The following is a 17,088-nucleotide window of genomic DNA, read 5'->3' as shown; positions in this document are numbered from 1 at the left end:
TTCTTTCAAATTTATACTGATAGCTTGTTAAACAAATTGCCATGTCTAGTGATACCTCATGTCTCAAATCTTTTTTCCATTTTAATTATAGGTGTTTGCTGAAATATTTTTTTCATCAATGAGCATTCTGTATAACTTGCTCAATAGTTTTTGTGTATGGACATTCAACAATAAACTTTCAAACTGTTATTCTCAGCAATGGCCATACTTCATCGCTAAACTATAGGCGATTTTCCTTAACTGCAAATATATGGGGGAGATGCAGGGTTCTTGCATTTCACAATTGATTGCATAATATTTAAAAATCACCTCATTTTTAACAAGGGTTAAATATTAGATGAATAGTAATATTAACCAGGAATAACACTAAAAAGCATTCCTCCTTAAACAAGATTGGAAACTTCAGGTGGTTCCAGGCCCTTGTGGTGGCAACACTTGTCCATGTTGTGATGAGGTAAGAAACCCCAACAGGGCAGCTTCACTAGGAGCTCTCCAAGGTGCTGTTCTGGATGCTGAACTTGTAAGCTTTGCAATTACCCCTGATGTGGCAAATACTTACGGTCCAATGTCTCTGTGCTATGCCTGACACTGCTACAGTCCTGTCCCTGGATTGTTTAGAAACCCTGGAAGATCGCATTTCGAATCATGTGGAGAGCATAACATAGATAGATAGATAGATAGATAGATAGATAGATAGATAGATAGATGATAGGAAGGACTTAAATCACCAGCATATATCCTCACAGTTAGTTGATCTCAAGGTTACCAAAAACAGTATCTTTCATCCAACGCCTGGGTGAACATGAATTTTGTTTTTGTTTCATTGTTAAATTTGTTGAAACGTTAATAATGAGGGAGACAGAGGTGTGCTCACAAGGAAAGACATTCCATAAGGCAGGGAACTGCAAGGCAGCCCCACTAACAGTTAATCATAAGGCCCATCAGTTGATAACAGAAGTGATCTCCGTGCTTCTGTTTGATTCTGAATCAGAGGCACAAGTGTGAGATGTGAGAGATCCGGCTTGGAAGCAATACAGCTGGCCAACCACTTACACAATGGTTCAGTTCCAGGGGTCCAGGCACAAAGGCAAAATCATGTAAAGCCACAAAACTCTGGAACCACCCTCTGCCCTGAACAACCATCCTTACCTGTCTGGGGCAGACCTTGCCCTCAGCCTTGCTTACTGGGCTCTGGGAAGGTATCACAAGGGCCCTGGCATGCTTCCAGAGACCTGACACAACCTTCCCAGAGCCCAGTAACTGCTTACATCTATGCAGTGGGTTTATTATTATTATTATTATTATTATTATTATTATTATTTAGCAGTCATGTGCCCAAGGTCATGATTTCATAAGTAGATTACATTTGAGTTGTGGGCTCACTGTGCATATGAAAAGGATCTAAGTGTTTTAACTGGTCATAAGTTGAATGAGTCACCAGAACTATGTGGCTGCTTGAATAGCTAATGCAATCCAATGTGGTTGAAAGAGCTGGGTATGTTTAGCCTGGAGAAGAACATGATGGTCTTAAAATATCTGAAGGTCTGTCTCACAGAAGATGGAGCAGGCATGTTCTCCACTGTTTCAATGACAGAACTAGAACCAGTAGGTGGAAGTTGCAAGAAAGAAGGTTTCCATTTAACACTAGGAGAAACATCCTCACACTAAGAGATAATCAACAATGAACCAGACTGTGTCAGGAAGTGGTGGGCTTTCCTTCATTGGCTATATTGAAGTAGAGACTGAAAAGCCATCTATCAGGAATGCTGCAGGTACATCCTTCATTGCTTTAGAAAAAGAATCCTGCATTGAGCAGGCATTGGAATAGATGACCTCCAAGGTTGCTTCTGTCACTATGATTCTATAACAAGCCCAAAATAACCCCTCTGCAGCACCACAAATCCAACTCAATGGTGTAATGTTGGAAAGTGCTAATCACTTCTCCCACCTGGGTAGTTATCTTTCCACAATAGCTGACACTGATGTTGAAATCCAGCATCGCCTGAGCTCTGGGAGTGCAGCTTTCTCCCGGTTGAAGTGTAGAGTATTTGAGGACCGGGACATTCGCAGGGAAACCAAAATGCTTGTTTACAAAACTACCAACCTTACTGTTGGTGAAACATGAAGAACAGCCTTTACAAAAAGGTGTCACGGACTTTGAAGATGTCAAACTCAGGACGAAAGGGAGAAAAATGCTAAGAGAAAGGCACATTTGGCAAACCCTCACCATGATCAACTCCTGCCCACAAACCTATGTCCCCACAGTGGAAGGACATGTGGATCCAGAATTGGCCTCCACAGTCACTTACAGACACACTGTTAAGCCTGTGTTCATGGAAGACATCTTATTCAGCTATGAGTGATCACCAGACATCTTATTCAGCTATGAGTGATCATCAAAGTCTATAAGACAACAATGGAAAATATAGAGGGCAAGCTACACCTGAAGTCAATCTCTCCTAAGTCACTTCTTATGTACTAACATGACTGTTCCCCTTGATAGCTATATCTTGATAGCCAATCTGACCTACACTACTGTATACGTGCAGCTGATCCCACCTCTGCCACCAGCATGATGCGAACCCCCTCCATTGACCTCTTCTGTATCTAGAAGGGTTCCGGCACCTCTCTTCCTGAGTGAAATGAGACCCAAGTAGTCTGTATCCTCCTCACAGCTTCTACTTCTCCTGGCTCAAATTCAGCTCTCCAGTTAACTCCTGTCTGAATATTCTCCCAAGACACTAAAACACTGTTTTCCAACCTAAGCTCAGAGACTCCTTTCTCTAGCTGTAGACATTTCCCTCTGAGTGGATGTTAAACACACAGACCAGAACCAACTCCCAACTCCCTCCTGCACTCTATTAAAGAATCTCTGAGTCCTCTCTCAGAAATCACTCCTTTTAATTCCCCCTCAAAGTGCCATCACCCCTCCCACTAGCTGTCTTGGTAGCCAATCATACACAAAAACTATCGAGCCAATCAGGGAGAGGCCCCAGCACTCTGATGGAATTCTGAGGCACTGAATCACCAGACTCTGGCCTGATTCAAACCATCTTCTTCACAATATGCATACATATGCACCAGTCTTTCCCAAACTGGTGCTCTTCAGATGTTTTAGGCTACATCCCTGCCCACTGGGAGCTGCAACACAAAACATCTGGAGCAGGGGTTCCCAACAAAATTTTCTCGAGGACCCCTCATTGAGCCGCTATTGTGACAAGGACCCCCATTAATTCCTAATCCTAAAATTAAAAAGTGAGAGCCAAATTAAGAGTCTTTTTTATACGTTTTTTACAGTTACAACAGAGTACTCCATCAGTATACAGTTAGTTTTAATTTTCAGTTCTTAATGAGATGAGTTAAATCTGTCCTTTGAGTTCATTATTTCTGAAATATTAGGTTCCAAACTTGAAACTTTCACTCTGAAATCTGACTGCAAATCTCTACCTGCCTACTAGTCAGCAGAAAATAACTTTTGGCTCCATTAGCACCTTTTTATTAAACAATTTTGGCTGAGTGAAACATATCCAGCGCCGTGGTGTGAAGATCGCTCCGGCGCCCCCCCAAAAAAAATTCCCAAGAATTGACAACCTTTTTTAGGCGGGGGACCCCCAAAGTTGTTGACCATTTTTAGGAAAGGTTCCCAAGAGAAGAAGCTGACAAGAAGCAGCGGGTGGAAATTAGCAAATGCTAAGGAAAGAAGGGGTGAAAGAGAGAGGGAGGGAGGGAGGAGTCAGAGAAAGAGAGGGAGGGAGGGAGGGAGGGAGAGCCGCGCACAGCGCCCAAGCGGCTCATGCTTTTCTTGCTGGTACAGCGAGCTGGGAGAAGGGACGGACTGACAGGAGCTCCCGTCCACCACCACCCCTCCCAGCTCGCAGCAAAGCAAGCGGAGCAGGCTTGGTAACTGGCAGCAGGGGGGGAATGGGGCATCCCAAAAGTGCTCCTCCTGCCTTCCGTGCCTGCGTTCCAACGGAAGGCAGGCAGGGAAGGCAGGCGGCTCAGCCCGGGAGAGGCTGTTGCTTTTGCAAGCAGAGCTACAGCCTCTTCGGGGCTAGAGCGCCTGCGTTCCGTGGGCTCCTCTAAAGCAATTACTACTTCGCTTGCTTTAAGGAGAACCAACAGAAGGCAGGCAGGCGGCTCAGCCCGGGAGAGGCTGTTGATTTTGCAAGCAAGGTGACAGCCTCTTCGGGGCTAGAGCGCCTGCATTCCATGGGCTTCTCCCACCCAGTCACCCCTCTGTGCAAAGGGGGCTGATTTGTAAGGCGCCCGCACTGCTCCCTCACTGACAGAGGGGGTAAGACCACCACCCCAAAAACAGTGGCCCCCTCTCTCTCTGGGGGTGGGGGTGGGCGGTGGAATGGGGTGGGGGAGGGGAAGCGCAGCTGCCGAGGTGAAGAGGCGACCTCGCGCCCGCTTCAAAGCCTCCCACCGGGTCCTGAATTGAGGGAGCAGGGGCGCCCAGCAGCGAGTCCGCCGCCCTCCGCCGACTCGGGAGTCTCATTGGGTCTCCTCGGAGGAGGCGGAGCCACGCCAAAAACTCCATAGAACAGCGTCTGGAGCTGCTGGCCACAGGCAGGGAGAGGGCGGGAAGGAGGCAAGCGAGCTCTGGGGCTTTCGGCGTGGCGCCTCCTCCTCTGAGGAGACCCAAGGAGACTCCCGAGTCGGCGGAGCGGATTGCTAGGGGCGCCAAGCCGCGGCAGCAGTGCGTGGCGCTCCCGCTGCGCGCGCGCCGCTCAGTACGCGCATCTTGGGGAGGTGATCTTGCGGACCCCTCTGGCATAGCTCGCGGACCCCTGGGGGTCCGCGGACCACTTGTTGGGAACCACTGATCTGGAGAGCACAAGATTGGGGAAAGCTGATACATATATACAATGGCTTGAATCCTAGATTAAGTAAACTTGAGAAAGTTCAGAGTAATAACATTTCTTACACCTGCCTCTACTGCAACTACAACCCACCAGAAAGATCTCTTTGCAAAGTCACGAGTGCTTCCTGGACAATATGGGGTGGAGTGCAGGCAGAGGGAAAGATCAGCCTAAATTGGGCAGACCTCCAACTAATTGTTGTCAATTCCTCACTCCCTCAGGAGGATCCCATGTCCAATCCCACATTGTTCAGAAGGATCCACTAACCCTTCTGAGAGAATTTTTGAGGGTTAAATGTGGCGGCAGAGAAACAAGCAAAGACAGGAAACTTTCCTTCTGTGAATTTTTAAAAATTCAAGCCAATATCTATATAAAATAATGCATCCTAAATACAGGTTTTTATGGATCCAGCCCTAAAAAGTATTGACAAGAACAACACTATTGACAAGAACAACACTATTTACACAAAGAAAGCTAGCAATGCATGGTGGGGAATGATGAATTGGTGCATACTATAAGCGACTAGTATCCATTGCTCAGAAGATAGTGCAGGCTTCTGGCATCTTGCCAGTACATTTTAATTCTGTGAGTTCATATTCTTTTGAAAGACTTGTTATGTAGCCTGATACACTCAACCACACCAATGTCTAGTTTTGCTGCTTAAGCTATTTGTGAACTGACGTCAACGTTTTACTTTGAGAAGTATGATGAAAGTTCAAAACGCACAGTGGTCCTGTCTGAATCTTTGCAGATGTTTCCCTTTACACCATCTGAGCACACAGATAATTAAAATAACTTGTCAGAATACTTATATTCCACACATTGTAAATCTCATGGATTTTCTTACCTTGAGATGTTAAAACTGAAATAAAAAACTTTTTCACTGGAACTGTTCAGTAGTTATGGGGAGCCAGTCCTATAATCTGTTGTGCACTGTAAGACCTACAGCTAGAATTCCAGCCATGGAACAAGGTTTACACAGGTGCTGCTTAAGCTCAGCCTCATTATCTGCACTGCTGCAAGATTAGTCATTGGGTTGCTGGACTAGTGCTCCACGAACACCAAAATGTTGCCACAGGGTAAGTGGGAAAGAAAGCAATGATCACCCCAAAATTCAGGACCACCACCCAGGAAAATTAAACTTGGCACATTTCTAGTTCACTGAAAGGTAGTATCTTGGGGTAGAGAATCTGAAACCTATAAATTATAAACTATAATACATAAAACAATTTCCCCACATTCTGAAACTCTTATCAACTTCATTTTCACCGGATTTCACATCAGAAATTCTCTCCTTTTCCAATATCAATTTTCCAATATCAATTTGCAATAAGATTTTCAACTCTCCAAATCTGAGCATACTTGCCATCAAATATATCAAAAAGGGACTCCAAAAGGATAACAGAAGCAGTTTTTAAAAACAACCCATTTTTCACTCCAAAGGAGAGAAGCAAAATTCCAAGTAATTCTATAATCGTCGATTTAAGAGCCTAGCAAAATACTTTCTATCACCAATTAAGTTACAATTCTCACCCCTAATTTTCACGAGAATATATCCAACTAACTCCAGTTAATACACCCACTGAAATCAATTTATTTAAGTTTGCCATGTTTATTGATTTCAATGAGTCTACTCTGAGTAGGAGTTAGTTGTCTAGAACCCATTCTTATCTATCAGATAGCTGGGCTCTTGCACCTCCCTCCCCACATCCTCACCATTCCCACTACCACCAGTTCCCATTCTCCTGCATTTAACGAACTACAGGATCTCTCCAGGAATAGCATTACACATACAACCTCAAAGCCCGGCTTATCATTACAGCAGAAAAATTGGGCACTAAGGTTCCAATTTGCAACTACACATTGCAAAGCTATTAGTCTGTTTTCGATGAAGATATTATGACAACATTAAATAAACAACACATTTATAAAGCTTAGAAATACAGATTATTTAAGATTTCCCTCATCAACATATCTGGAATTTCCTAACATTCAGTTTTCAATACAGTACTTCAGAGTGTGGCATAAGCACTTCCAATATATGAATGTTTAGCATTTTTTAATGCAGTGAAGAATTAATTCAGAATCTTTAGAACCTATGAAGACAAATCAAAGTTCTCTCTACTCATATCTCATATTTCAGCCATAGAACACTACATGTTAGTGAGAGGCCTTGCACATCAGAAGGCTATGGCTGAAACTATATCATGTTTACCCTGGCAAGTATATTTTGGCAGGTATAACCAGATAGTCACACCAGCAAATGTTTCCACTCAGTTCTGATTTAAGTTTACCTGAGGCCTAAAATGTTTTCATTCAGTTCGGATTTAGTCTAATCAGGGTTAGGTAAACAGTGGCATTCCCCAACCTGGTTCAGCTGTGAAAATATGGCAAAACAGATTTTCAGAAGTGGTTGGAGCAGTATTAAAAGTACACAAAAGGTTTTCATGGACTTACTAGTAGCCAAGTCCTTCTGAAAGGGAACCAGTGAGACATTTACTTACATTCTTCCTACACCTTCATACATTCGGGTTTCATCAGCCAAAGTCATAATCTCTGTATCAGTAAGATGGGCGTGCTTTTTTGTCCTGTTCAGTTGCTCTATTTGCAGATCTGCCAGTTTCACTTTTTGCTGGGTATCAATGACCTTGGCTTGAAGTTCTGAAAAAGCCTGATATGGAAAGCAACAGCATAAATGCAGCTACAGTTAGTAAAGCTATCAATGACTGACTTCACACAGAGTTTCAGTGTAGATGTAAAGTAGGCATGCAGTAAACCCTGCATGGATTTCTCAAAAACAGATCATGCCAGACAAATCTCATTTCTTTTTTGACAGAGTTACAAGCTTGGTGGATTAGGGGAATGCTATGGATGTAGTGTATCTCACTTTCAGTAAGGCTTTTGACAAAGTCCCCCATTATTGCAGAAAAGCTAGTAAAATGTGGGCTGGATGAGGTAACTGTTAGGTGGATCTGCAGCTATTTGACCAAACCCAAAAAGTGCTCACTATTGATTCCTCACCATCTGGGGGTGGGGAGTGACAACTGGGGTGCCGCAGGGTTCTGTGTCAGGCCAGTTGTTGTTCAACATCTTTATAAAGGACTCGAAAAAAGGAATTGAGTGGATGCTTAACAAATCTGCAGAAAACACCAAACTGGGAGGGGTAGCTAATGCTGCAGAAGACAGAATCAGGAATCAAGATAACCCTAACAGATTGGAGACCAAGGAGAATGCGACAGCTAGACTGGTGACTGGGAATGGCCTCCAAGATTATATAACACTGGTACTGAAAGACCTACATTGGCTCCCAGTATGTTTCATAGCACAATTCAAAGTGGTGGTGGTGCCCTTTAAAGCCCTAAACAGCCTTGGTCCAGTATACCTGAAGGAGCATCTCCACCCCATCATTCTGCCTGGACACTGAGGTCCAGCACCGAGGGCCTTCTGGTGGTTCCCTCGTTGCAAGAGGTGAGGTTACAGGAAACCAGGAAGAGGGCCTTTTCAGTAGTTGCACCTACTCTGTGGAACACCCTCCCATCAGATGTCAAGGAAATAAACAACTATCCAACTTTTAGAAGACATCTGTTTAGGGAAGTTTTTAATGTTTAAATAAACAACTGTTTAAATAAACAACTAAATGTTTAAATAAACAACTATCCAACTTTTAGAAGACATCTGTTTAGGGAAGTTTTTAATGTTTGATGTTTTATTGTGCTTTTAATATTCTGTTGGGAACCGCCCAGAGTGGCTGGGGAAACCCAGCCTGATGGGTGGGGTATTGTTGTTGTTGTTTAGTCGTTTAGTCGTGTCCGACTCTTCGTGACCCCATGGACCATAGCACGCCAGGCACTCCTGTCTTCCACTGCCTCCCGCAGTTCGGTCAAACTCATGTCCGTAGCCTCGAGAACACTGTCCAACCATCTCGTCCTCTGTCGTCCCCTTCTCCTAGTGCCCTCAATCTTTCCCAACATCAGGGTCTTTTCCAAGGATTCTTCTCTTCTCATGAGGTGGCCAAAGTATTGGAGCCTCAGCTTCACGATCTGTCCTTCCAGGGAGCACTCAGGGCTGATTTCCTTAAGAATGGATAGGTTTGATCTTCTAGCAGTCCATGGGACTCTCAAGAGTCTCCTCCAGCACCATAATTCAAAAGCATCAATTCTTCGGCGATCAGCCTTCTTTATGGTCCAGCTCTCACTTCCATACATCACTACTGGGAAAACCATAGCTTTAACTATACGGACCTTTGTCGGCAAGGTGATGTCTCTGCTTTTTAAGATGCTGTCTAGGTTTGTCATTGCTTTTCTCCCAAGAAGCAGGCGTCTTTTAATTTCGTGACTGCTGTCACCATCTGCAGTGATCAAGGAGCCCAAGAAAGTAAAATCTCTCACTGCCTCCATTTCTTCCCCTTCTATTTGCCAGGAGGTGATGGGACCAGTGGCCATGATCTTGGTTTTTTTGATGTTGAGCTTCAGACCATATTTTGCGCTCTCCTCTTTCACCCTCATTAAAAGGTTCTTTAATTCCTCCTCACTTTCTGCCATCAAGGTTGTGTCATCTGCATATCTGAGGTTGTTGATAGTTCTTCCGGCAATCTTAATTCCTGCTTGGGATTCATCTAGTCCAGCCTTTCGCATGATGAATTCTGCATATAAGTTAAATAAGCAGGGAGACAATACACAACCTTGTCGTACTCCTTTCCCAATTTTGAACCAATCGGTTGTTCCATATCCAGTTCTAACTGTAGCTTCTTGTCCCACATAGAGATTTCTCAGGAGACAGATGAGGTGATCAGGCACTCCCATTTCTTTAAGAACTTGCCATAGTTTGCTGTGGTCGACACAGTCAAAGGCTTTTGCATAGTCAATGAAGCAGAAGTAGACGTTTTTCTGGAACTCTCTAGCTTTCTCCATAATCCAGCGCATGTTTGCTATTTGGTCTCTGGTTCCTCTGCCCTTTCGAAATCCAGCTTGCACTTCTGGGAGTTCTCGGTCCACATACTGCCTAAGCCTGCCTTGTAGAATTTTAAGCATAACCTTGCTAGCGTGTGAAATGAGGGCAATTGTGCGGTAGTTGGAGCATTCTTTGGCACTGCCCTTTTTTGGAATTGGGATGTAGACTGATCTTCTCCAATCCTCTGGCCATTGCTGAGTTTTCCAAACTTGCTGGCATATTGGGTGTAGCACCTTAACAGCATCATCTTTTAAAATTTTAAATAGTTCAGCTGGAATATCATCACTTCCACTGGCCTTGTTATTAGCAGTGCTTTCTAAGGCCCATTTGACTTCACTCTCCAAGATGTCTGGCTCAAGGTCAGCAACCACACTACCTGGGGTGTACGAGACCTCCATATCTTTCTGGTATAATTCCTCTGTGTATTCTTGCCACCTCTTCTTGATGTCTTCTGCTTCTGTTAGGTCCTTACCACTTTTGTCCTTGATTATGGTAATCTTTGTACGAAATGTTCCTTTCATATCTCCTATTTTCTTGAACAGATCTCTGGTTTTCCCCATTCTACTGTTTTCCTCTATTTCTTTGCATTGCTCATTTAAGAAGACCCTCTTGTCTTTCCTTGCTGTTTTTTGGAAATCTGCATTCAGTTTCCTGTATCTTTCCCTATCTCCCTTGCATTTTGCTTGCCTCCTCTCCTCCGCTATTTGTAAGGCCTCGTTGGACAGCCATTTTGCTTTCTTGCATTTCCTTTTCCTTGGGATGGTTTTTGTTGCTGCCTCCTGTATAATGTTACGAGCCTCCATCCATAGTTCTTCAGGCACTCTGTCCACCAAATCTAAATCCTTAAACCTGTTCCTCACTTCCACTGTGTATTCATAAGGGATTTGATTCAGATTGTATCTTACTGGCCCAGTGGTTTTTCCTACTTTCTTCAGTTTAAGCTGGAATTTTGCTATAAGAAGCTGATGATCTGAGTTACAGTCAGCTCCAGGTCTTGTTTTTGCTGACTGTATAGAGCTTCTCCATCTTTGGCTGCAGAGAATATAATCAATCTGATTTCGATGCTGCCCATTTGGTGATATCCATGTGTAGAGTCGTCTCTTGTGTTGTTGGAAGAGAGTGTTTGTGATGACCAGCTTGTTCTCTTGACAGAACTCTATTAGCCTTTGCCCTGCTTCATGTTGAACTCCAAGGCCAAACTTGCCAGTTGTTCCTTTTATCTCTTGATTCCCTACTTTAGCATTCCAATCCCCTGTAATGAGAAGAACATCCTTCTTTGGTGTCATTTCTAGAAGGTGTTGTAGGTCTTCATAGAATTGGTCAATTTCACTTTCTTCAGCACCGGTAGTTGGTGCATAAACTTGGATTACTGTGATGTTAAAAGGTCTGCCTTGGATTCGTATCGAGATCATTCTGTCATTTTTTAGATTGCATCCCATCACAGCTTTTGCCACTCTTTTGTTGACTATGAGGGCCACTCCATTTCTTCTACAGGATTCTTGCCCACAGTAGTAGATATGATAGTCACCCAAACTGAATTCACCCATTCCCTTCCATTTTAGTTCACTGATGCCCAGGATGTCGATATTTATTCTTGTCATCTCATTTTTGACCACATCCAGCTTACCTCTATTCATGGTTCTTACATTCCAGGTTCCTATGCAATATTTTTCTTTACAGCATCGGACTTTCCTTTCGCTTCCAGGCATATCCGCAACTGAGCGTCCTTTCGGCTTTGGCCCAGCCGCTTCATCAGCTCTGAATCTACTTGTACTTGTCCTCCGCTCTTCCTCAGTAGCATGTTGGACGCCTTCCGACCTGAGGGGCTCATCTTCCAGCGTCATAACTTTTATATGCCTGTTGTCTTTGTCCATTGAGTTTTCTTGGCAGGGATACTGGAGTGGCTTGCCAGTTCCTTCTCCAGGTGGATCACGTTTAGTCAAAACTCTCCACTATGACCTGTCCATCTTGGGTGGCCCTGCATGGCATAGCTCATAGCTTCTCTGAGTTATTCAAGCCCCTTCGCCACGACAAGGCATTGATCCATGAAGGGGGGGTGGGGTATAAATAAATTATTATTATTATTATTATTATTATTATTATTATTATTACCAAGATGATCAAGGGTCTGTAAACCAAGCCATATGAGGACAGGTTAAGGGATTTGGGTATGTTCAGCCTGAATAAGAGACTGAGAGGAGCTATGTTAGCCATCATCAAATATCTCAAGGGCTGTCACATGGAAGATGGAGCAAGCTTGTTTTCTTCTGCTCTGGAGGGTAGAACCCGAACTAATGGCTTCAAGTTACAAGAAAGGAGATTCTGACTAAACATAAGGGAAAACTTTCTGTGTCTACTATCTCCCCAGTTCACCTCTTATATCTCCTGACCAGATTCAGCCAACTATTGAATGGATAGGGAATTTACCCCTGGCTGCAAGGACTGTCAAGAGAAGGAAGCAAAAGCTTCCAGCAGGGGAGAGGAACCATAAACAACAATAATAATTGCAATTAAAAAATAACAGTAATAATAATACGCTGCCCATCTTGCTGGGTTGCCCCACTTGTTACCATCTCTTGAAGATGACTAGGAGCTCAGGAGTGGGAGCATGCCTACTGTCCTCTACTGTCCTATTGATTACCGCTACAGGGAATGCAGTTCTCAACAGAAAAGGGTTCCCCATCCCTACAGCCCTTCCAATTTCCCCTGCTGCCACCACTGATTTTTCCCTGCCAACAAAAATACATATGTGATCTTCCCCAGCCATCAACACTGTATACAACACACCTTTCCACACCTCCCTCTGTCTGCATCCCCCCCCCCTATGGCTTAACAGCATTTATCATCTGATGTGCTCCATAGTCTGCCTTGTGACAGCAGATACCAGAGCTGCTTCAAAGCATCTGTTCTGGCAGCTATGCTCAGAGGACCAACCACAGAGTGTCTACTTAACACTCTACCTGGCATGCTATGGCCTGGCATCACAGATCAAAGTCAGTGGCAAGTACATGCTGTTGAATCAGACAGAAAAAGTCCTGGAAAGCATGTATGGGGGGGAGGGAGAATTGAGAAAAGAAATGAAGAATAAGTGACAGAATGAGCAACTGGGGCAATGCAGTGAAGTTTTAAAAACGGGGCATATATAAAGATGGGTGACAGCAGAGTGAGATAAAGCAAATGTAAGGCAGAATGAATGGATGATGGATGAAGCACATGCTTGTGAGTCTGAGAAAGAAAGGATGGATAAACTGATTGGTCAATGAATGGGAGAAGCTGGAGAGCAGAGAACAGGCAACCACTTTTGGCTTTGGCCTGCCCACTCCCAGCTCCAGCTCCTTCCACTTCAGGTGTCCCAGCTCTGGACCATTTTCCCTTGAGGGAATGTGTCCAACTTCAAAAAAAGGCTGCCCACTCATGACTTACAGCCTATGGATCAACAGTCATCAATCAAAAATGTATTAAGTAACAGTATCAAATTAATCAACAGTAATATGATTACATTGAAAGTAAAAATAATTCTCCAAGAACTAAGCAGCTAGGGTATATGGCCTCTGCTACATCATCCCTCTGTAGCATTTCTATTCCTCTCCAGTAAAACAGCTGGCCTGACTCATTCATTGACATTTGCTTAGCTAGCCAAGCATTCACCAGGCCACCTCCCTTCATTCAACAAGCAGAGAAAGTTTGTCCTACCCAGCAACAGTAGGTAGGGAGGAAACTTAACACCATTTATTGCTGTGGAGGGTAAACTACTACAGAGCTGTTAATTGTTAACTATATGACCTAAGAGTGAAAGTTCTCAGTGAACTGGGCACCTAACATCCCCCCACACACTAAATGCATATTTAATATATCAGTTGTAATAGTAATAGACAATGGCAATGCTATCAATATATCTTCCAAAACCGCTTTGAAGTTCACATCATGATAACTGTTTCATAATATATGACCTGGCAATATATCACAAATTGCAATGTGTAGGAAGGCTGGGCAATATCTGGTTTTCAACATCGCAATATATCGCCAGCAAAACACTGCAATATATCACCAGCTAAACATCACAATGTCTGAAATAAGGGTGGAATTATGCAGAGGTGAACAGGGTAACGTACTGGCAATGGCTACTATTTAGGGGTCTAAAACAGATAAATGATGATATTATCAATCACCACACAGTCACTTTCATCAGCAGGAAGCCAAAATGCATCCAAAATACATCACAATATATCGCAATGTCTGAAATAAGGATGGAACTATGCAGAGGCGAACAGGCAACTGCTACTACTTAAGGATCTAAAACTGATAAATGACATTATCAATTGTCACACAGTCACTTTCATCAGCAGGCAAGCCAAAATGCATCCAAACAGGACTTTTGGTTTTGGGCTTGGCTAGCACTATGATGAGTCATAGTGAAGTAAAATAATCTGGGACTGAGAGTAGGTTTGCTGGGCAGCAGAAATGGTGGTGGCCTGGTGGTGGCAGAAACCACAGCCATTTTGCGAAGCTGGCAGGAGGAGGTGACAGAAGCAGTGGCCTGCTAGGCTCTGTTGCTGTTGTGGCAGGAGCCTGGCAGCAGTGGCACAATAATCAGCTACCTGCAAGGCCTTGCCAGGGTGGTGAGAGGCAGTGGCAGATGTGGCATCCTGCAAAGCCATGTTTCAGAGATGGGAGTTAGAAGCAGAAGCAGCGACAGCCTGCCAGGCCAGGCCATGTTGCAGTGGTGGGAGATTGCAGCAGAAGCAGGGGCGGCCTGCAAGGCCATGTCGCAGCAGGAGAAGTGGTGGCACCCTGGCAGCAGTGGCACAAGCAGCAGCAGCCTGTGAGGCTTTCTCATATTCACAGGAGCAGCAACATCCTGCGAGGTCTTGTGGTAGCAGCAGCAGCAGCAGTGGTGGCAGAAGCAGCAGTGGCCTGAGAAGCCTCACCGCGGTGGAGAGAAGCAGCGGCAATAGCAATGGCGATATGTGAAGCTTCATGGTGTTGGGAGTTGCCTCGCTGTGACAGTGAGAAGCAGCAGCAGAAGCGGTGGTCAGCGAAAGCTCGTAGCAATGGCAGGAGGTGGTAGCGACAAAATCAGCATCGCCACAGCAATCCAGTAGTATCGGCGGCAGTCTGCAAGGCCTCATTGCAGCAGCACAAATAGTAGCAGCCTGCGAGGCCTGTCAGCAGTGCTGAGAAGTGGCAGCAGCCTGCGAGGGCTTGCCAAGGCAGGCTGTCCCCTCTTCTGCCCCTGCCATCACGAAGCTTGCAGGCCGCCTCTGTAACAACACCTTGCAGGCTGCCACCACTTCTGCAACTACCTCCCACTGCTGTGGCAAGGTCTCACAATCCACTGATTATTGTGCCACTGTTGCCAGGGTGCTGCCACTTCTACCGCTACTTCCTGTTGCCACGGTGAAGCCTTGCAGGCCAGCACTGCTTGTGCTGCTGCAGCCGTGAGGACTCGCATGCTGCTACTGCTACCACCTCCCAGGGCTGCAGTGAGCTCTTGCAGGCCATGGCAAGGCCTGGCAGGCTGCTGCCATTTCTGTCACCGCCACGACGAGGCCTGCAAGGTTGCTGGAGTTTTTGCTGCTACTGCCTCTAGGCTACCTCCGCTTTTGCCACTGGAAGGCCTTGCAGGCCACTGCTACTTCTGCTGCCAAAAGGCCTCACAGGTTGTTGCCACTTCTGCCACTGCCTCGCACCGCCATGGCGAGGCCTCACAGGCTGCTGAGTATTGTGCCATGGCTGCCAGGTACTGCTGTTTCTGCTGCCATGACATGGCCTCGCAGACTGCCACTGCTTCTGCCACTGCCATAAGGCATGGAAATTAAGATGGGTCCCCCTTTACTTTTCTTCTGGTGCGTGACAGAATAGGCCTTACCCTTAACCCTGACATTTTCAGAGTCTGGAATAAATTTATGCACAGGTTGGGAGAGAAGTAAAAAAAAGAGAGAAAGCTTACCTTTTCTCTCCAAATGAAATGTAATGTAATGAAGCTGAGATACAGGGCAGCCAAATTAACTTATTTCTATATAGTCTTTATTTTTGAACCTTTTAAATAATATTGACAGAAGAGGCGTGGCGATGCAATTGGTGGTGGCGGGCACTGGCTTACATGATTTGAAAAGGAGCTCAGCCAAATTCATGGAGAGCAGATCGAACTACCGGTATTAACAATAACATGAAAAGAATAAGAAAAGGCACTAACTAGACTGACCTGAGCAGGTAAGTAGGGAGCAGGGATACAAGTCACAGAGTGGATACGTTTATTTGTATTGTTTGGGGTATACGAGAAAACCCCAATAAAAATATTCGGGGGGGGGACTATTTAAGCTACGATGGTTACATGGTTCACAAACACCCTCTCTCGGGATGCCAGTGGCTGGGGCAGCGGATTGGGGGGGGGGGCTGAAGAGTGTCTTCCCGCTTTCACCCAGTTGAGAGAAAAGAGCGCACGGGGCGAGAAGGCCTGGGAGTAAATAAAGATGGGGAGAAGACTCGTGGGTGGGCCGGCCCTGACTGCAACTCCCACCACCCCCAGCCAGTACGGTCAGAGGCCGAGGATGATGGGAGTTGTAGTCCAAGAGCACCCCCCCCCTTCGAGACCCTCCCGCCCCAAGGTCTGAGAAAGGCGGGAGCGCTGAGAAAATCCCGATAGCCGCGTGGCACCCCCCGAACAGGGGCTGGCGACCAGCGAAAGCCACCCACGGCCTTTCCTGCTTCGGGAGCGGCCTCGGCCGGCTTCGTCCCCGCCCCGCCGTCAGGTACCTTCTTCAGCTCCAGATCCACGGGCGCCGCCATCTTGCCTGCTCTTCGGGGTTTTTTTCTATTTCCGAGGACCTGGTTGCGCATGCGTACTGGGGGCGAGGCTTTGCTCTCCTTGCTTCGCTGCTGCTGCTCGCGCATGCGTACCGGTAGTAGAAGGGTGGCAAAAGCGGACTTTGTGCGGGGCTGGGGAGATTATACCGGTAGTTACAAAATTGTATACACGTAAATCACAAAACATGACACGGCTAATCGAAAATGGGTCACTAGGTGGGTAAAATACTATCCTGACGGCCGCTGAGGACGCAGACCGTCTGCGCTTCCTTTGCCGTCTACAGTGGTTAGTTTTTGAGTTCAAGGCAAGCAGTGATCGGAAGTGAGCCGGGCTGTTCTGGGGATCCCCCACCTCCGTTGGTTCCCTGCTGCAAATGGATCCTGCGAAGTGATCTGCCTTTCTTTTGCTGCTGAAAGGGATGGGGAAACAGTGATGTTTGGCTGCCTCTGCTTAGCTAGGAAGAGC

General features: G+C 45.6%; 1 protein-coding gene across 1 annotated transcript in view; it reads right to left on the bottom strand.

The window, feature by feature from the left end:
* The window catches only part of PFDN1 (prefoldin subunit 1), a 36,307-nt gene extending 19,661 nt beyond the window's left edge, over positions 1 to 16,646 (bottom strand). Inside the window, exons 1-2 of the mRNA XM_035103464.2 lie at positions 16,572 to 16,646; positions 7,370 to 7,536 (exon numbers count right to left, since the gene is read on the bottom strand). Of these exons, the coding sequence (XP_034959355.1) occupies positions 7,370 to 7,536; positions 16,572 to 16,604 (200 nt within the window). The 5' untranslated portion in view covers positions 16,605 to 16,646. The remainder of the gene's footprint in view (positions 1 to 7,369; positions 7,537 to 16,571) is intronic.
* Between the last annotated feature and the right edge of the window lie 442 nt (positions 16,647 to 17,088).

Source organism: Zootoca vivipara, chromosome 8, assembly GCF_963506605.1.
Source record: "Zootoca vivipara chromosome 8, rZooViv1.1, whole genome shotgun sequence".
Lineage (NCBI taxonomy): Eukaryota > Metazoa > Chordata > Lepidosauria > Squamata > Lacertidae > Zootoca > Zootoca vivipara.
This window is presented reverse-complemented; position numbering and strand designations above follow the sequence as displayed.